Below are 21,965 nucleotides of genomic sequence, written 5' to 3'. Positions count from 1 at the left end.
TCTGACCACTATTATGCAGATTGGACTATAAATGTGACTTCTAGAGTGTTAACAAGGTTTTACTAAAGCCATGTCAGGAAAAAATCAAGGTTTACTATAGCTATATGATTGAAACATGTTTTTCAACCAACCGGAACCATCTTTAAACTAGTCCAAGATTTCATTGGGACAATTGTGCTGACCAAGTTTCATGAAGATTGGAAAATAAATGTGGCCTCTAGAGTGTTAACAAGGTAAATGTTGACTAGAGATGACACATGACAGACGAAAGGGGATCACAAAAGCTTATCATGAGCATGTTGTGCTCAGGTGAGCTAATGTTTGCCTCAGTTTTAAACATAAAGTAAGAATCACATGTCAGTATTCCTAATTCTTAGAATAATAGCTGTCCCAAACCAGAGTGCTCAACTATTTTTCATAGTAGAATGTACATTTTCTGTTAGTCAGCAGATGTAATAAAAGAAAATACATTTTTGATGCTGAATATCTTCAGCAGTTATATGTGTGAACCTAAGCCTGATTTTTTTTCACTAAACCAAGAAACATGATCATGCTAAGACACTGGATTTTTAAAACAAAAGTGTTTGAGTGGAAACTATGTTTTCTATTTTTATTAACAGTCATCTTTACTCAATGGCCACAGATGCAATTACTATTAGGCTTCCTATAAACAAAATTTCTTCTAAAAACTAGTACAATATGTACCTGCATCAAAACTTATTTTATTGAGCGAAAACTTTTTTTCAAATTTTAGACACGTTAACCTTTACACCATTTGCTCAAAATGCAATCTTATGCTAGAGCAGCATGTACCTGACCTTAACACAATTTTACAGCACAATATCTCCATCCTTACTGAAAATTATTTAGCACATTATTTATCGTATTTTAACAAAATTTACCTAAACTTAAGTAAGCCGAAACGCAACCCCCATGAAATGTGTGCTGAGTTGAAAAGCTAACCTAATTTACCTGTGTACACTAATGGGCACAACTCTGCAGGTTAGAGTAATTCGCATTAGTCCAGTGACCTCCCAAGATCAGCACACAATCATGAGTGAGGTTTCAATTGAATACTTGCAGAGGTTGCAAATTAACCCTTTAACCCTTAGATAGGTATTTTTACATATTTATAGTCCCTTAGAAAGTTACATTAAATTAAATATCTCTCTTACTATATTCAAGTTTTGAAGGCATCATTTATAACTCTAAGATACTGTTGAGCAGCAAACAGCATAAAACCTGAACAGACTGCAAGTTACTCGCAGGCTGTTCTGGTTTTATGCTTTTTGCACATAGCCATTTTCAATTTGCTTGCTTTTTGCATTGAAACCTTAGCCAAAATGTCCTGTGGCATGCAAATCTTACCTAGACATTATAAGTAATAATTTTAAAGTGGAAATAATTGCTAACAAGGGACAAAATTGTCACAAAACCAGGTTTTTATTGTGAAAAAAAAATCTGATAAAGGGAGAAAACTCAAACTGAACTTTTGAAATGAACAAACAAAATCAACCACCTTTGTAAGTTTGTTTTAAAAAAAAATCTATTTTTAGTCGTGGCGACCTTGACATTGGAGATAATGACGTGATTCTTTCGTGCGACACACCGTCCCATGATGGTGAACAAATGTGCCAAATGATTTTAAAATCTCACAATGAATGACATAGTTATGGCCAGGACAAGCTCATTTATGGCCATTTTTGACCTTTGAACTCAAAGTGTGACCTTGACCTTGGAGATATCGACGTAATTATTTCGCGCGACACACCGTCCAATGATGGTGAACAAATGTGCCAAATGATTTTAAAATCTGACAATGAACGACATAGTTATGGCCCGGACAAGCTTTTTCCGCCCGCCCGCCCGCCAGCCAGCCAGCCAGCCAGCCAGCCAGCCAGCCAGCCAGCCAGCCAGCCAGCCAGCCAGCCAGCCAGCCAACCATTCGCCAATCTAATAACCAGTTTTTTCCTTCGGAAAACCTGGTTAATTAAAAAGTTGTTAACAGTTACAAGTGAATCTTCATAAATACCCTGAACACACATTTTAAGTTTTATTTCGACATATGGCATTTATAAAGATTAGGAATACTTGCATAAAATTGTAAACCTGAAAAATGGGCATAACTTTGCTAACTTAAAGGTCAGAGATATATACATATTAATTAGTATGTAGATGCAAAATTAATGACTGTGCTGAAAAATATAATGTAATTCACATGTCTAAATAAACAATTAGTTTGCAGATTCATTCATCAGCAGATAAAACAATTAATGTGTGTCATAAAATGTATTGCTTTAAAAAAGACAAACAAGAATCTTTTGAATTCTGCAGTTTCAACAAGAATGTGTTACCTTTTTTAAACAATATTCTTTTCATAACCTTTTATTTGTAAATAACAGTATATTTCACCACCACACATTTACACACATAACACCAGATTATTTGAACAATGAATGCACTGAATTCTTCAGAATCCTTTCTGCAGTAGAAACTCTGCCACATTCTCGAGATGGTTACCACGGAAACGCAGGAACCTGCCCACCTCATGAACCTGTATGTCGACTGACCTTACCCCCTTCTCCTTGGTGAGATAGTCATGTACATCTTTTTTTAATTTCTGAAACAGCAACGTATTTGAATGTTTCCAAATAATGATATTTTCCAAAACATCTGTAACGAAAAGTGTGGGTTTCTGATTAAGTTCTAGATATAATAAGCACATATATACTTTTGTTTTGAAGTGATAAGATAATGAATGTTATACATGGGTGAAAGTTGAAAATTCCCAAAATACTGAAACTAAAATCTGGGGGCCTGGGGGCCGATAGGGCCCCCGGTGGGTCCAGGGCAAGTGCCCTGGCCCGGGGTCCAGGGGGCCGGAGGCCCCCGGAAGCTCCTGCATTTTATCTTATTTGAAACAAAGAAATCAATTCTCCTGAGCTTAAAGACACCTGTATTTTTTAGTGATTCAAAACAGAATAACAGTTAGTTTGGCTAGAAAATATCACTATCTATTTCTTTAAAATTTCATGTAGATAAAATGTTATAGGCAGGGCCCCAAGTTGGTCCAAGGCCTGGTCAGGGGTCCAAAGGCCCCCGGAAACTCCTGAAGGATGGCAAATTGATTTGCAAATAGGAAGCTATCCTCAACAAGTATAAGACCAACATATGTTGACAGTAATTCTTGCAGCTTACTTAACATGCATACAATGGAAAACAAACAATGATTATGTTTGTACATGTACAATAACTTTATTCAGTCATTTAATCTATTAATTTTGTTTACTAAGCATACACTCCTTACTTAAAGAATTACTATAAATGTTTAATTATGAACAATAAAAATTGAAAATCTGTCCATAACAGACAGAGTATCACTATTTAATAACAGTTAGTTCAAAGGCATCAATAGTTGTAAATTTCTGCAAGTTAAATGTACTTTATAGACATTTTTCATGAAAACTATAGATTCATCAGGGATCATAAGCATTTAGGATTAAGATACAAAAGAAAAACAATCATTTTATTTACAAACAATTCTGCATTTAGGATTCATCAAAATTAAATTTCAAGTCCTAAAAACCAAATGCCATTCTTTTAAAAATCAAACATCTTTTTGCATCACATGTTTACAACATTTTTATGCGTTTGAACCTTTGTCCCTGTCCAGAGTCATTCTGTTTTCTTTTTCTGTTGACAATCTTATTTTTCAATCTAACAAGTTTGGAAATTCGTTTGGTTTTTTCAATTTTTAGCAAGTGGATGGAAGTATTTAGCTTCTGAGCAAGTTTCTAACTCTTTCTTTTGTTTCAAATAATGTTGATAGTTAGCATAAGCATTAATGCAGCTTTTGATTAGATTTCTGCTCACTGTCATTTTTGTGCTGGTTGTTTTTTTCATCCTCAGTGCTGTCTTGATGATTGCCACCGCTTCATAGTTGGCCACAGTCAATGCAGTTCTGTCTTTCTCAACAATGTCATCCATTATATTGAATGTGGATTCAATTAAAGGTCCACTGAACACTGTTAGCAAGGCTGAAATCAACTTCTTCAGAGTGGGGAAACACACTTCTGAACTTATTTTCAGACCAAAAACTTTGCCCCAATAGCCAGTGTCAATTCTGTCATCATTGTATTCACTGGCTAATTCTTTCACTTGCTGGCTAACACAGTATCTGTCAACTTCCACTGCAAGTTTACCAGCTTCCATGTCATTAAACATGTTGGGCAAGCTTTGGCACAGCCACTTCAAAGATGCTGAGGTCTGACTGTGATTGGCCAATTTTGGATCAAGAGCAGCAAGTCTCCGCAAAGTTTTGTTGCCTAATGGAAGACTCAGCATCTTCTTAGCAGCCATGATGTAGCCAGTGCGCATGTCAGTGTACAGCTGTGCAGTCCAGTACTTGCACCGTTTGTCTAGACGTGCCTTGTTCAAGTCTGTAAAGGCATACTTCCCAACTCCAAGGTCCCTGTCCGGCTTTTGTATATTTCTGTCCGTCACATCAAGTTTTAGGAGGTCGGTAATGCTGTTCGGAATGTGCTCAGGTTTGATAAACATTCCCAACAGCTCTCTTGTAATGACAACCATTTGCTCGTGCAGGGTGTGAATGAGAGGTTTTTCAGTTTGAAATGTTTTCACAAACCCTTGGAACGTGTCTAGTAGTCCTCTATACAAATTTAATTTAACAAAAGTTTCCCGCCTATTCTGAAACAGATGATCCACAATGCGGTCCTTTCGTTCAGTACTGGTGGCTGACTTCTGCTGTCTGTCTTGGGACATCTGTAGCAATGTTATAGCTGCCTGGGCCTCCACTGTCACATCATGAGACTCAAAGATGTTGCTTATCAGGTGTCTGAAAAAAGTACATATAAATTTTACGATTATAATGACTAACATTTTAGAGTTCAAAACATAGACATCATGTATTTTTTTTTAGGATGCAGAACTTTGATTTTTTTAATTGATATAAATTATCAAATTTCATTTATACATGTTACATCATGAAGAAACAAACAGACTTATGCATGTTTCTGTGAAAACAGGAAATACAAACCTGTGTTTTGTCTTTTCCTCCTCAGTCAGATATCCATAGTAGTAGACTGTCAGGAAGTCCATACATTCCATCAGTCTGCAAGCTACGACATTCATCTGCAAAAATCTGCTAGATATAGGGCGGATCAAGTGCTTAGATGTTTTTCCATTCATCAGGTTCTGTATTTCACTGAAGATTTCTTTAACTTTTGGTGATTCTTCAATGTCATAGAACATGTCTGAAGCAAACATTGGCATGGTTTTGTCTACACAATAAAGCAAAGTCTTGGCAACATTGTTGATCATGTGCACCGTATCCCCACTTACATCTAGCAGATTTGGGTTTTTCGCTCGTATAAGGGTTTCCACACCCCCTCGGACACCTCTCATTGTTGAACAATTATCCATCAGGACACTTATCACCTGTGACCACTGAAGACCATACTCTGCCAAAATACTTTCAAGAGATTCTAGGATGTTCGCTGCAGTAGCAAAGTTCTGTTTTCTGGACCCAAGATGGGCTATTTCTATTTTGCCAGTTTCTTCATCATAATATTGAACCAGAGCATTTAATATCTTGTCATTGTTATGGTTGGTAGCTTCGTCAACATTTAATGATATAGCCTGGCCTTTAAGTTTTATAGATAATTCTTCTTTCATGCATCTTGCAACACCATGTGTGTTTATGTAAGTGGCGCTAGATCTAGAAATGGTTGTTCTGTCCAGCGCTTCCTTGTCTTGACACAATCTTTTCGCAAATTCAAGAAGTTCTGGGGCTATCGAGAATGGCAGACAGTGCTCACTTATGAATGCAGCAGTGATCGCACGTTGTCTGGCTACCCTGTCTTGCATCGACTCGGTCTTCGCTGTTGCCTTGGATGACCCTGGAAGAACCTTTAAAGAGAACACATGCACGTTATAATTGTTAGCAGTAATTAATTAAATCTACTTCAACTAACAATACTAGATCTATCCACAGTATGATGAACATTGCTATACAATTCACAGTATTTTGAGTAAATGTATAACTTGTGTACTTATTATTTAATATAATGACAGTTCCCCCAAGCATTCACCAGGGCTCTAAATGTAATGCATGTACATACACCATTATGTGACCATACATGAAGTGTTTGTGCAATGTATAACTACTTACACAGATATTGACAGAAATTAAAATTTTGAAAAATTACCCTATTTTCTGTTATCAAATATAAGTGTATACTGTATATATATTTCACTTGTATAAAGTATGCAACAAATAAAACTAAACTTCTATGCTCATCACAAAACTTCGGAGGCACGGACAGACGAACATTCTTTGAATGGCGGGGCATACAATGATGACTACTGTCGCATACTGTACTATGTATATAAAAATGAAAAAGAATTACAGCTTCAATAATTATAAATAATCAAATCATATTAACGGAATACAAAATTATATTGCTAAAATACTGCTTACCGAATTGGTTTTCACTACATTGGCGATTTTTTGATGATTCCCATCTTCACAGTGCAACTTCAGAGCTTTCTTTCCGTTTGACTTGTAATTGATGGTTTTCCCACAAAAAGTACAATAGGCAACGCCACACACATCTATCTTTTTAAGCCAATCTGTCCATTTCATTCCCTTAGAATCACATTCAGACAGCCATTGCCATCTCCATTTGTTTTTCGCTTGCTTTTCAAGATCTTGTGTGTTATATCCTACGGGTAAGAACTTCATTGTAAATTTGAACTTTGAACGCTAGCAGACGACGAGACACTTCAGTGTAAATTTGAACTTTGAACGCAAGCAGACGCCGAGACAAAATGGCTGACGACGACAACCGCTTTTTTTCAATTCGGCAGTTATCGTTAAAGTTCGGTACAAAACACGCCTTCTTGTAGAAATTCGCAGAAGACTTTCGTTCTTGGAACGGAGATTTACGAAAGCACTGACCGGGCGAATAATGCCCAGAGGGATAGAACGAAACACGAGATTATGGAAACTGAAAGAGCAATACGCCCAGGGGGATAGACTAATTGAGAAGCAATGACCGCGTCGAATCTATAATTAGATATGAGTTAACAGAACAGTGGGAAACCAATTTAGCACGTCTGGAATCGCATCTGGAATCGATCGCATTTTGTTTATTTTGTCTGTCGGCATGGCTGGACACATGGCCTACCCCCCCCCCCCCAACAAAATCTCATCGGATTTACATGATTCACAAAAACGACCTCTGAGAAGCCCAAAAATACGGAATTCCGTAATAATACGGAATACTTTCACCCATGGTTATAGCTTGTTATAACATTCATTATCTTATGGCTGTCTACTACTGGTATTTAACAACGTATATCATCTTTTCAATGTGTTGTTTATTTCGTACAAATCATTGTATTTAACATCTAGAATTCCATGTATTCTGAATTAATAAATAATATTCATTTTCAAATTAATTGAAACACTGGGACATTAGACCATGTGGGTTGACATCTAAAAAATCTTTTATTTTAATCCATAATACAAATGAGTTCCTTTATTCACCAGATTTTTCATGTATTAAGTAAATTGTTGGGCATGTCTCTATTTAAAGATTCACTGCTATTGAAATCCCATCAGGAAGGGGTTATTCCCATTGAAAGTCAGTGAATTTATCGGCTGGTGCGCCACATTGATAGAGTTTCCAATTTGATTTCAATGACCAATCTCTAAGTGAATTTATATTTAATACAAAATGATCAAATTATTTTTTTTATCAGGGAAAAGTCAAACTTAATTTCTGTGAATAGCAAACCTGCATTTGTCTGTATGTAAATAGTAAGAACAACTTATTTCTCTATGCCTGTGTCTTTAACGGTTTTGATGGCATTTAAAAAAAATATTTTTTCCGATGACCACATGATTTAAATTGAGTACGCTACATAAGCCTATTCACTCCTATACAAATCATATAGCATATCATTATCCAAACCTAAGATGGTGTCATACACAGGGTATGAGTAATGAACAGCTTGATAAGGAACACTAAACCCAAACACAGAGGGCTTTTCTTCTGAAGCCACCTAACAATAATGCAAGTTCATTAATAGAAATTATTAATCACAGTAAATACAACACCATAGTAAAAACGCGAGTCAAAACCAAAATATAGCTCATTAAGACCGAAATAAAATCCTTGGATATGTTGCTAAGAAATGTTGTTATGATGTGTTGTTATCAGCAGCGAATTAAGGGTTTGGTGATGGTCAGTTTTGGCAAAAACTTGGCTTGAGTTGTGACTTATACAGTACACTTATAAAAGACGCATCTTTTAAGAATGTTGAGACAGTGTCTCATGTCAGTCAGGACGTATTACATTTGTGCCACAAAGTTCCTTACCCAAATGTCGCCAACAATGTGTAGAATCCGGGTAGTCTCCTTGCCGTGGAAGTGTTTCCGGTAATACAGTGGTAACATGTGGTTACGGGTCCGCACTATACCATACTCCTTCGGCTGCAAGCTTGCTATAAAATTAAAGAATATGATTGGTCCATGATTTTACACAATGATTAAATACAGGACCAAAGAAACATTACTGTGATGAAAGTTTTCAAACTATGTACCGACATTTTGGCTTTTCTAGTAAATACATATGAGACGTGCTCTCTGAAAAGGGGGTTTAATGCATGTGGTTAAAATTTCGTCCCCGATAAGCCTGTGCAGTCCACACAGGCTAATCAGAGACAACACTTTCCCATTTGATGATATTTTCTGTTTAAAGAAAGTTTCTTCTTAGCAAAAATCCAGTTTAGACGGAAAGTGTTGTCCATGATTAGTGTGTGGACTGCACAGGCAAATCTCCAACGACACTTTACGTACATGCATTAAACCCCCTTTTAACAGAGATTGGATAAAAGTTATAACTAAAACAGGCACACAAAAGCAAATGGGTGCATGCATATAAATTGCTCTTCCTCCAATGATTTACTACTTTACACACTATAAGGCTGATATGAACACTCAAAAAACAATTAAGTAGCATATTATTCTATCAACTTCAGATTGGGAACATTGCTTTCTAAAGTAACATGAATTGCAAAAACTAATGTCTGCTTCAAAATTGACAAAAACAACATAGATGGAATTTCCATGCAAGTCAACCTACTGTTAGAAGGCAACCATCCTGAGGCTGTAGGGTAGCTCTCATGTTGGGGTGGTTCAGGCACAGTCTTGGGGGGAAGAACACGCTCCACATAGTGCCAATCCTCCGTTGAGATTTCTACGTCTGGGTACTCGGCCTCAAGACTCTTTTTTGCTGACTCTTCTGGGAAATATGGGACGGTGTTGTCATGGTAATGAAACGGATCCTGGTCTACTTCTGTGCCTTTCCATTTGCTACCGCTTGCTGCCCTCTGGAATGTTTATAGTTCTTAATAAAATAATACAAACTAAAAGATTGTCTCTGTTAATTATTATAGGGAATTGGACAGACAAAAAATGCCATGAGGGCCTGAAAAGTGTCAGGATGACCACTTTAACCCTAAGCCACTTAGAAGCAAAGTGAAAATGGCTATGTGCAAACAGCATAAAACCAGAACAGCCTGCAAGTAACTTGAAATTTTATTTTTTTATTATTTAGCCATTAGATTAGGTTTATGGATAGAATTTCAAACTCCTGTGATTGAACCATGTCATTTAATGCTTTATATTGATAAATTTAAACATTTGACCTAAAACTGTCCAGTTAAAAAAACAAAAATCCAATTTAATAAACGTAAAAAAAGTAACCCTCAACATGACTCGAACCACAGACCCATGGAGTTCTGGAGTAAAAAGTCTCCCGCCTAGACCTCTCGACCATCCATGCTCATGCTTACAGTGGATGTATTTTTTACCTATATAATCAATCCTCATAGTTTCCCAAAATATAACTACAACAACAGAACTTTCCAAATTATTCAATCGTTTTGCGTCCCACAACGCTATATAATTTTCAAGTTTTCAAATCATCAAAAGATGCATATATTGGATATTGAAGAGCATGGTAAATTGTCAGTTTTACTGTTTCCTAAAAAATATCATAACAAAAACGAAAATTTGCGAATCTGAAACAACTTTTTTTAATTTTGTCATTTAACCAAACTGTTCAACGGCTCCTTTAACTGACCCTTTTTCACCCTGAAATCAGTTGACTGGTAAAAAAAAACGAAAAACAAAAACCTACCTACCCTCCTACATTTTTCTGGCCATGTTTCCTGAACCAAGACTTTTTTTTTGGCCTTATAAATACTTTAATAAAACAGCACTGTGCATAGTATTGTACTTACTTGGATTAAAAACGAAAATATATTTGCACATAGAAGCAGTGTTCTCCTGAAACATTTGAGTAGCCAGTTAGTGAGTCTTATTTCCAAAGTAGCTGGCGACTAGGCAATACAAGAGCACCGCCTTGCGGGTGCAGACCGCTCATCTATATTCTTTTTAAAGGTGAAGGGACTCTCAATTTAAATCACAAAGGAGGGAGAGGTGGAGTGAAGAGGGGTGTATAGTGTGGGGGTGTGGACATTTATTACATTATTTTCCAAAAATGCGGAAAAAAAATAAAATCGGGGGGTGGGGGGGGGGGGGGGGGGGGGTGGGGTATAGTGTGAGGGGTCATTTGTGAGATGATCTTAAAAAAAAATTAGGGGGGGGGGGGGGGGAGGGGACGGGGATGGTTTGGGTGGAGTCTATTGTGGTATGTCAGGTAAGAGTAGTTTTGTCAAAGTATCAATCAAATCTAATCATAAACAAGGGCTGTTTGTAAAACATGCATGCCCCCCATATGGGCTGTCCATTGTAGTGGCAGCCATTGTGTGAATACGTTTTTGTCACTGTGACCTTGACCTTTGACCTAGTGACCTGAAAATCAATAGGGGTCATCTGTGAGTCACGATCAATGTACCTATGAAGTGTCATGATCCTAGGCAAAAGCGTTCTTGAGTTATCATCCGAAAATCATTTTACTATTTCAGGTCACTGTGACCTTGACCTTTGACCTTGTGACCTCAAAATCAATAGGGGTCATCTGCGAGTCATGATCAATCTACCTGTGAAGTTTCATGATCCTAGGCATATGCGTTCTTGAGTTATCATCTGAAAACCATTTTACTATTTTGGGTCACCGTGACCTTGACCTTTGACCTATTGACCTCAAAATCAATAGGGGTCATCTGCGAGTCATGATCAATTCACCTATGAAGTTTCATGATCCTAGGCGTATGCATTCTTGAGTTATTATCCGGAAACCATTTTACTATTTCGGGTCACCGTGACCTTGACCTTTGACCTAGTGACCTCAAAATCAAAAGGGGTCATCTGCGAGTCATGATCAATCTACCCATGAAGTTTCATGATCCTAGGCGTATGCGTTCTTGAGTTATCATTCAAAAACCATTTTACTATTTCGGGTCACCGTGACCTTTGACCTTGTGACCTCAAAATCAATAGGGGTCATCTGCGAGTCATGATCAATCTACCTGTGAAGTTTCATGATCCTAGGCATATGCGTTCTTGAGTTATCATCTGAAAACCATTTTACTATTTCGGGTCACCGTGACCTTGACCTTTGACCTATTGACCTCAATATCAATAGGGGTCATCTGCGAGTCATGATCAATGTACCTATGAAGTTTCATGATCCTAGGCCCAAGCGTTCTTGAGTTATCGTCTGACAACCACCTGGTTGACGGACCGACAGACCGACATACCGACAAACTGACCAACATGAGCAAAGGAATATACCCCCTCTTCTTCGAAGGGGGGCATAATGAAGAAGTAATGGCAATTTTAGCAAAACTTTATAATTTTACCTTGGGAGTCAAGGTCATTCAAAGGTCAAGGTAAAATTCAACTTGCCAGGTACAGTAACCTCATGATAGCATGAAAGTATTTGAAGTTTGAAAGCAATAGCCTTGATACTTTAGAAGTAAAGTGGATCGAAACACAAAATTTAACCATATATTCAAAGTTACTTAGTCAAAAAAGGGCCATAATTCTGTAAAAATGACAACCAGAGTTATGCAACTTGTCCTTTTACTGTCCCCTTATGATAGATTGCGAGTGTTCCAAGTATGAAAGCAATATCTATGATACTTTAGGGGTAAAGTGGACCAAAACACAAAACTTAACCAAATTTTCTATTTTCTTAGTATAAAGGGCCCATAATTCCGTCCAAATGCCAGTCAGAGTTACATAACTTTGCCTGCACATTCCCCTTATGATAGTTAATAAGTGTTGCAAGTATGAAAGCAATAGCTTTGATACTGTAGGAATAAAGTGGACCTAAACACAAAACTTAACCAAATTTTCAATTTTCTAAGTATAAAAAGGGCACATAACTCTGTCAAAATGCCAGTCAGAGTTACATAACTTTGCCTGCACAGTCCCCTTATGATAGTTAGTAAGTGTTGCAAGTATGAAAGCAATAGCTTTGATACTTAAGGAATAAAATGGACCTAAACACAAAACTTAACCAAAATTTTCAATTTTCTAAGCATAAAAAGGGCACATAATTCTGTCAAAATACAAGCCAGAGTTATTTAACTTTGCCTGCCCAGTCCCCTCATGATAGTAAGTAAGTGTACCAAGTTTGAATGCAATAGCATTGATACTTTCTGAGAAAAGTGGACCTAAACGCAAAACTTAACCGGATGCCGACGCCAACGCCAAGGTGATGACAAAAGCTCATAATTTTTTTTTCAAAAAATAGATGAGCTAAAAATGGGTGTATTTGCATCATGGCAATTGAAATTTTTGGGAAAAGAAGCCGGCATCTAAAGATAAATGTAACTGGTGAAATCGCCGGGTGCCGGTGCTTTCGGAGAACATCAACATATTAGTCAGTACTACTTAAATCTACCCTGGGTACTCTTAAGTATATGTAATGTACCCGAGGAACAGAAAATAAAGAACAACTCGTAATACCCTGCCAATTTAGACAGATTTATTCCCACCCAAAATCCGAAATCATAAAACACGCTACGGAATACGAAACAAAATTCTACTTTAACATGACCAGTCAAAATGCTTTTTTGAGTAGGAGTTTCGATAATATAGAGGCAATTTTACAGAATATTGACATATATATTAACATAATTAATTTAAAACAAGAGCACCGCATAACAGGTGCCACGCTCCGCTGCAAAAGCTTGTCAGAATTGTTCTTCTTTTTTTTTAGGTCACAGTGACCTTGACCTTTAACCTAGTGACCCAAAATGGGTATGGCGTGTAGAAGTCATCAAGGTGCATGTACATATGAAGTTTCTTAGTTGTAGGTGGAAGCACTGTGATGTTTGAGGCAAAGTTAAAGTTTTATATTAGAGGTCACAGTGACCTTGACCTTTGACCTAGTGACCCACAAATGGGTGCGGCGTGTAGATCTCATCAAGGTGCGTGTACATATTAAGTTTATACCGTAAAAAGTTGTGTATAGGGCGCACTTTTCACCCCAAAATTTCATTTTAAAAACTTGATGCGCGTAATGCACAACTACAGCCATGCCAAGACATTTTTTCCCTGTCAGTTACCCAGTTGCGGTAATTTGCATCATTCTGTTCCCCGGTGTTTTAACTGTAACTATGTTAATAAAAGTGTTATATTTACGATCTGAATAAGATGGACAAACATTATAAAGTTAACATAAATATTTGCTATCTTTTTCAGGTACGTACAGAGCATTAATTCAAATAAATTTGAAGAAGAGAATGAAAAACAAGGAAGCCATTTTTATTTAAAATGTTATTGTTTTCCCACAATATTATACCCTACTGTACTAGGGTTACAAAATTTATTTGGGGGCACTTGTCGATTTACAATAGTATGTCGGAAAGGTCTTTCCCGATTAATTTATGATTATTTTTCTTGCTTTTCAAATGTGTTCATAAAATTAATGTTGTGTTTGTTTACACGTTTTCATACGTCTTGTCAAGATTGAGCATGTGATTATCGAGCAATTTGCGTCACCTGTCAAGCTTTGTGTAGCTGGGCTATTATCAAAACATGCGAACCGGCAAACGGCTTCACAACTCCATTGTTTGTTTATCGCCGGTAATGTCGTTATATTGTTGAGAAGTTTGAGTCGTTAAAGTCTCCTGTCAAGTATAGACACTCGAAAAGAACGCCTGATATCGGCAATGTAAATAAAACGCGCGGTTGTGAATTAGTCATGCATAAATAACCACGTGACAATACCAATCGATAATGTCAGTTTCTTAGTTATAACTAATCCATCCGTCATGTGTATCCTCCACGATAAAATCGTGGACAGTTACTTTGGAGACATATGATAAAAACCTTGATGGTATCCTCGTGGAAAGTGTGCATTTCATGCATAATTAATTTAAATCCAAACATTTATTTTTACGCATAATATGATTAAAAAAAGACACAAACTAGTTGTATCGTTATCGTCTTTAAAATAATTAATAATTGAAGCAATAAAACACGTAAGATCGGCAATGTAAATATAACTATTTTCAGTTAGCCTGCGGTACGGAATTTTTCCCCCGATTTTTTTGCTTCAAAAACTTTTTTCCCGATTTTTTAGCTTAAAAAAGTAGATGCGCGTTATACATAAATGCGCGTTATACACAACATTTTACGGTAAGTTGTAGGTGGAAGCACTATGATGTTTGAGGCAAAGTTAAAGTTTTAAATTAGAGGTCACAGTGACCTCGACCTTTTACCTAGTGACCCAAAAATGGGTGTTGCATGTAGAACTCATCAAGGTGCATGTACATATGAAATTTCAAAGTTGTAGGTGGAAGCACTGTGATGTTAGAGGCAAAATTAAAGTTTTATATTAGAGGTCACAGTAACCTTGACCTTTGACCTAGTGACCCAAAAATAGGTGTGGCGTGTAGAACTCATCAAGGTGTATGTACATATGACGTTTCAAAGTTGTAGGTGGAAGCACTATGATGTTAGAGGCAAAGTTAAACTTAAAGTTTTATATTAGAGGTAACAGTGACCTTGACCTTTGACCTAGTGACTTAAAAATGGGTGTGGCGTGTAGAACTCATCAAGGTGCATGTACATATGAAGTTTCAAGGTTGTAGGTGGACGCACTGTGATGTTAGAGGCAAAGTTAAAGTTTTATATTACAGGTTACAGTGACCTTGACCTTTGACCTAGTGACCCAAAAATTGGTGAGGCGTGTATAAGTCATCAAGGTGCATGTACATATGAAGTTTCAAAGTTGTAGGTGGAAGCACTATGATGTTAGAGGCAAAGTTAAAGTTTTATATTAGAGGTCACAGTGACCTTGACCTTTGACCTAGTGACCCAAAAATGGGTGTGGCGTGTAGAACTCATAAAGGTGCATGTACATATGAAGTTTCAAAGTTGTAAAAATTAGCCGACAACGACCAATTTAGCATAAGAACATCCGGGTATGTTTCAGTATATCTTTTGTACCTGGGGTACATTTAAGTATACTCAAGAGTAACCAGGGTTCATTTAAGTAGTACCCATGCTGACAATGACCAATCGAGCCTTATTAGGGGGTAACCATGTAGGATGACACATTGCAAAATTCTACAGTAAAACAAAATATTTTTAAAATTATGAATTTTTTCTTAGTACGTGGTTGGGATTTTGATAAATTGAAGTAGAACAGCAACTTGCATGAAAATGTTAGGGTTTCGATGAAGTTTTTTAGAGACAAAATACTGAAGGGATTATTTTGATGCTGAAATTTATCAGCGCTCTGCACATGTTGCTTTTATAAATGTAAAGTAAATACTAAAAATAACTTTATATCAAATGTTTGGAAATAAGTCATTTTCACATATGCATCATCATGATGCAAGGAATATCAAATATGAAATTTATAAAAGGGAAAATTCTTGCACCAAAAAGCAACTATTTTACAGAAAAAGATCACTTGCCAGACTTGGAATATCTGAAGTGTTAATTATGACAAAACTGAATAAAACCAATATTTTATTTTCGATTATGTTAACAATCTTACACTGCAACAGAGTTAACGACTTTTTTGAGTTTTGACTCTTGAATGTGTTCATTGGAAGTATAACTTATTAACTATAAGTTGTAACGCTTAAAAATACGGGTGGGGCAATGTAAATATGTATATTGATAGGTCTTTGATGTTAACATACTGAAATTGAAGTAATTATTTTTTAACATTATGAATTCGTCAACGACAAATACGAAGCATAATTTTTGTTCTTACACTGGCCAGAAATAACAACTTTTGTTGTCGTATCTGTGCGATTTTGTTTCCAAAAATTCCAAATGCACGAATATTTCTGACCAAGGGCGCCGCCATTTCGGACAGGAAATATTGTGTTCGTAAGATTTGCATTTCGCGCCATGTGTTAAAATCAAAATAGTGACATGAACAATTTGCTTTTATCAACAGGTGCAATGGTTTGAAATTACAGGCTTGCTTGAAACTAGGTATTGACCATAATGTTTATTCAACAATATTCCCAAATAAGATGTCGCCAAATGGTGTGTAAGACCCTATACATTCCTAATTTTACGGCTAAAATCGCATTTCATTCTTCATTTTGCAACTTAGTAGAAATGCGACGCTATGCAATTTGCATTAAAGGGGCCTTTTAACAGATTTTGGCATGTTTTGAAGTTTGTCATTAAATGCTTTATATTGATAAATGTAAACATTAAATTTTAAAAGCTCCAGTAAAAAATCAAACATAAAATATAAAAAAGGCAAAAAAAGTAGCCCGCAGCAGGGCTCGAACCAGTGACCCCTGGAATCCTGAAGTAAAAACGCATAAGCCAACTGAGCTATCCTGCCAAGCATAAATAGGATGGGTATTTTATACGTTATATAAGCAATCTTCATAGTTTCACAAATTTAAACGACAACAACAGAACTCTCCAAATTATCTTTATAATTTTTAGATTTTTTAAATCGTCAAAAGATGCATATAATAGCTATATTAGACCATGGCAAATGTTCAGTAATACTTTTTCCTCACAAATATCATAACTAAACCGAAAATTTGCGAATCTGAATAAGTTTTTTTCAATTTTGTCAATTTACCAAACCGCGAAAAGATCCCTTTAACAATCAAAATTTTTGTTAGAAATTCAATACGTATGTTAATACATGAGACATTCAGCAAAAGTTGAAAACTACACAGGGTTGTCATTATTAACCGATTGCCGATCGAATTTATCGGTTAAAATTGCCAGAAAATCGGTTGTTTTTCCCAAATCTTTAAAATTGCGATCGGAAGTTTTGATCACGCAAACCGACAATAATTTACAAGGAATAACCGTAGTATAGTAGAGCGACGTCAGTCCGTTAACTCCGCCTAAGAGCTACTGTTTTCCAATCTCCACGCAGAGTTGTCGTTCCTTGCTCTCACATACAACTCTGCGAAATGCTCAGCTTGCCATTTTGTCTATAAAATAGGTAAAACCGAACAAACGCATTCAATGTATATTTGATTGGATATTTAAGATCGCATGCATTAAATTAAGAAATATGACTTTTAAATGTACGATAAATCATGCAAAAACTTGCGAGTTTTAATGCAACCCTTTGGAACTAATTTATTGCCCATTTACGCAGATGGAATCATTCCACGCACTTCACAAAAGTAAACAATTGAACATATTTTTTTTTTTTGAGTGACGTTAGGAATTGCTTCGACGTGTTGGTTTCTTAACATAAAAAAAACATATTAATTTTATAATAATGAATTAAGACTGATATAAGATATCATGGTATGAGATGGTTTTCTTTAATGCAGTGAATGCAATGTAACCGTCGTGCAAGAGATTGTTTAGTATTCTGCAACCTCAATGATGAACGCTTGGAATGATCATGACATAAATGAGACGCTTTCATAACAATAGTCCGTTCTGAGCCCAATACAGAGGTGAATGTAATGTAACCGTCGTGCAAGAGATTGACTGTTTTCAATGAATTTCTCAGCGAGTGGCCAATATTGATTTTTCTAGCTGTCAATTAAATTCTTCTTGGTAAGCACGTCAACCAATCAGCGCACAGGTAGCCGAATACATGCCGACCCCACATGAAACTGTATAAAATAGCTGTACATTTCACAGATTATTACTGACCGTATCTCAACGAATGTAGCACTGTAGAGCGTAATTTACTAGTTTTTTTAGTTAGAGAAAAAGTTTCCACATATTATAAAATGCTCTTCGATTTTCTACCAAAACAAAATATATTAGCGACCTCTGCGCTACAAAGTTGTTATTTAGCATCTAAATATTAAAGTCCACGCTTTCCCCGAGGGAAGAATTACATGATGTTATACATGAAGTCTAATTTTGGCATGATTATCATCTGTACATGAAAAACACGAGATATATGTGTCTCTGTTGCTAGAATTTTCTTATTTTTTCCATGAATAATGAAATCTGAAAATGATTTCGGATAACACATTTAATTATACGCATTTGAAAAAACTTCAATTAAATAATGCATTTTGTTATACAAATGGTCATAACACATAATGTAATAAGTACACATGTAGGTAAATAACGTGTTTTGAGATTGCCAAACTATGCATACATATAGGTCTACATGCATGAATGACCCGACAAGTTATATCACGATCCGTTATGAAAAGTACTCGGTAAAATTTAAAGAAAGACGCGTTTTTATTCTCAGATATTCACTTTCATTTTCGCAAACTTTTCTGAAAGGAGGTACATGTAACAGTTTAGATTGAGTCGTTGATTTGTCGTAATTACTAAATACAAACGGTTCTCAATACTCTCAAATCGTGTCACGTGATTCACGCATGTTCAATGGGAATTCCCCAATCCCACAATTCAATTTGTATATGCACTTGTGTTAAATGGCGGACGACATTCATCGTCAATATTGGTCGTAATTTGGTTTTGAAAAAAAAAAAATCGTAATAATACTGGATTATCGGGTCATGGATGGAAATGGAACATGCAAAGATCTATCAATATAATATGTTTTTACATTGTACAGTAAACTAAAAATGTGAAAATCTTAAAATTTTCTATTCTTTTTAGACCTCATTTGAACTTTTTATGCTATGAGAATAGCAGTATTTTGTCCCTAAAATGTCTAGAATTCGTTTTCGGTCGGGGGGCTTTGCCCCCCTGACCCCCCTACCAGGGCCTTGCCCTGGACCTACAACGGGGCATAGGCGGCCCCCTTGACCCCCGGCAGAATCGGTTACTATTCCAAAATAATCCTTTGTTTACAATCATAATGACAACCCTGACTACATCTGTCACATGATGCCTAACTTTTATATTTAGAAAATTGAAACTTTGGTTAAGTTTTGTGTTTTGGTCAACTTTAATTACTCCTAAAGTATTAAAGCTATTGCTTTCAGAATTGGAACACTTGCTAACTTTCATAAGGGGACTGTACAGGAAAAGTTGCATAACTGTGGTTGGCATTTTGATGGAATTGTGGCCCTTTTTGACTTAATAACTTTGAATATTTTGTTCAATTTTGATCAACTTTACTTCTAAAGTTTCACGGATATTTCCTTTAAACTTCAAATACTTTCTTATTATCATGAGGGTACTGTACCTGGCAAGTTGAATTAGACCTTGATCTTTGAATTTCCTTGACACTCAATGTCAAATTATTAAATTTTGCTAAAATTGCCATAACTTCTTTATTTATGATCAGATTTGAATCATACTTTGACAAAACAACACAAGATATTTTTTTTAAACATAGTTAAAAAATACAATATTTATTTATTTTATTTTTGAAGGACCGTCAAACCATCCAACCCAAGCAATTGCTATCAAACTTGAATTAAAATCTTATTAGTTTGTTTTATGTCTTTACAAATGTTCAATAGATTGTGGAAATATACCAGAATTCAGAATCGTCTATAAAGTACAACTTTTAAAAAGATAAGCAATCAATATGTTTCAATTATGGCCCTCTTCCACTTAGAATATGGCTATATTACCTTGACCTTATTGAATATGAACAATTTCTCAATGATGGCTTATGTTATACTGTCAAGCACTCGAAAAGTCGAGCGCGCTGTCTTCTGACAGCTCTTGTTTATATTTTCTAGACCGTCTGCCAATAAAACAAATAAAATGAAAGAGAAACAAAAACAACTCATGCAAGCAGACCTAATCCTTACATGACATGTTATAAACGTCACCATTTCAGTGTTTTTTATGGCAATTTCGGGGCCGATATTCCAGAATAATTGTTTTTTTTTTTTTTTTTTTTTTTTTTTTTTAGAAAGAACTCTTTTATGATAAATATTCATTTCATAACAACCAAGAAATATCTTTAAAAAAAGATATATGGCGTTGATTGTGGTTGCAGTTAATGAAAGGTAAAGACTTCAATGAATGAGATCAAAGATAGCGAATGTCTTTTTCTGTGCAGTTCTTAGCTTTAGCAAACGCAGTATGGGATGATACGCGGAGTTTTCGCGGCTTATTTTACATTATTACATATTACTGGTCATAAACGTATAGATACAAAACAGAAAACCAAAAGAAGAATGGAAGTGAAATTAAAACATATGAGTCAATCGGCCACACGCGAAGTATCCGTACATATTTTAAATATTTATACGCGCGTTCTTCGAACAAACCTGTTTTAGTGGTTTGTCTGGCGTTGCTGTTTGATTCGGTTATGAACAGTATCGAGAATCATTACGCTCATGCTTAATTCATTAGTCAATATGATGGCATAATTCTTGTTAAATTAATTAAAAATAATATTTATCATGGTATTGTTGTAAAACACATTAAGAATCTATTATTGACATACCATATGATATCGCTGGATATCTTCATTTAACATCTGTCTGTTCTAAAGAAAATTCCAGTTCACCTAGTTCACGCTGTAGCGTCTTTATTATGTAACGATTATCTTCCTGGCCGCGAACTCCGATCAGCACATAGGGTAGAGACGCAGCGATGACCTGTATGTAAACTCTGACATTCACACACAGTGGCCGCAAATTGACCCGAAATACCTCGCGAGTTAAATGCAATGCATTAAAGTGAGTCTTCGCTTCCACTGCTCTCTATACTTTAACATGTTAACATGTTGACAGGAATATGGAAGTTAGTACTAAATATGAGAACATAGCCTTTAAGTGCAAAAGTTCTCGCGCTGAAAATCTTCTGAAAATAAAAGGTGGACGCACAAACTGTACAGATGTCGAGATTGAGTGTAAAACTGTTCTATCTATTGAGCCTTTTCATTAGATATAAAATTGTTTCATGCTGAACACGCAGTAAAACAGTGTTACAAAGACGCGGACATGTTTCCAATGTTCTGGTCGAATTCTCAAATCAGCCAATGCAGTCAATGAAGTGTATTCATCTGTACTTGGCCGCGGGAAGTTTTATTTGAATTCTATTGGACGCTAACAAAGGTCAGGCTAAGGTGAAAAGCTGGCGTATACAGCTAACGCCGAATAACAAAGTATATAACAAATTAATAATATTATACGATTTTGAATTATTATAAAGAGTTGCATTAAATTAGTATTTCCCAAATCCGTGTACTTTTCATATGAATTTCATGCTTTTCCCAAATTGGCCAGGAAAAGGTCTGATGTATCTATATATATTGTGTCAATATTTGATGATAAAAACATTTTAATTTGGTCCATTTTATTGATAAAAAAATGCTAACATTTGTCATTTTATTGATTAGAAAGTCCCAATTAGACTCAAAATGGCTAGGAAAACTGAGACTGTGCATGAAGGCTTAACTGTCTGAAACTAATGTTGAAAAAATAATTGGTATATATTTTAGAAAAAATACAGAGAAATTCAGCTGTGAATATTACATTCATATATACATGTGTATTTATATAATAAATTTCAGAAAATATAAAAGAGTGAATTTTTAATTTTCCCCTTTTTCCCAAAAAACAACAAATTTTTCCCCTTTGGACCAGGCCCGCCA

General features: G+C 35.8%; 3 protein-coding genes across 3 annotated transcripts in view; 1 reads left to right on the top strand and 2 right to left on the bottom strand.

Annotated features, from left to right (window-relative positions):
- Positions 1-2,040: 2,040 nt before the first annotated feature.
- On the bottom strand, positions 2,041-16,402 carry LOC127874653 (39S ribosomal protein L49, mitochondrial-like). The gene is made up of 4 exons (XM_052419128.1): positions 16,239-16,402; positions 9,171-9,417; positions 8,405-8,529; positions 2,041-2,620 (listed from the first exon to the last, which is right to left on the bottom strand). Exons 1-4 carry the CDS (start codon positions 16,368-16,370, stop codon positions 2,471-2,473), a joined length of 654 nt encoding a protein of 217 aa, XP_052275088.1. The 5' UTR covers positions 16,371-16,402; the 3' UTR covers positions 2,041-2,470.
- Positions 3,231-7,268, bottom strand: LOC127874636 (uncharacterized). The gene is made up of 3 exons (XM_052419098.1): positions 6,500-7,268; positions 5,057-5,928; positions 3,231-4,855 (listed from the first exon to the last, which is right to left on the bottom strand). The coding sequence occupies exons 1-3, from the start codon at positions 6,761-6,763 to the stop codon at positions 3,748-3,750; spliced, it is 2,244 nt and encodes a 747-aa protein (XP_052275058.1). The 5' UTR covers positions 6,764-7,268; the 3' UTR covers positions 3,231-3,747.
- Positions 16,403-16,404: 2 nt separating the features above from the next.
- Positions 16,405-21,965, top strand: part of LOC127874633 (disheveled-associated activator of morphogenesis 1-like) — an 83,523-nt gene continuing 77,962 nt past the window's right edge. Inside the window, exon 1 of the mRNA XM_052419093.1 lies at positions 16,405-16,519. The gene's annotated coding sequence lies outside the window, so the exon portion shown is untranslated. The remainder of the gene's footprint in view (positions 16,520-21,965) is intronic.

The sequence above is a fragment of the Dreissena polymorpha genome, chromosome 3 (genome assembly GCF_020536995.1).
Source record: "Dreissena polymorpha isolate Duluth1 chromosome 3, UMN_Dpol_1.0, whole genome shotgun sequence".
In the NCBI taxonomy this organism is placed as follows: Eukaryota; Metazoa; Mollusca; class Bivalvia; order Myida; family Dreissenidae; genus Dreissena; species Dreissena polymorpha.
The sequence above is the reverse complement of the archived record's forward strand: the minus strand, read 5'-3'. Positions and strand labels throughout refer to the sequence as shown.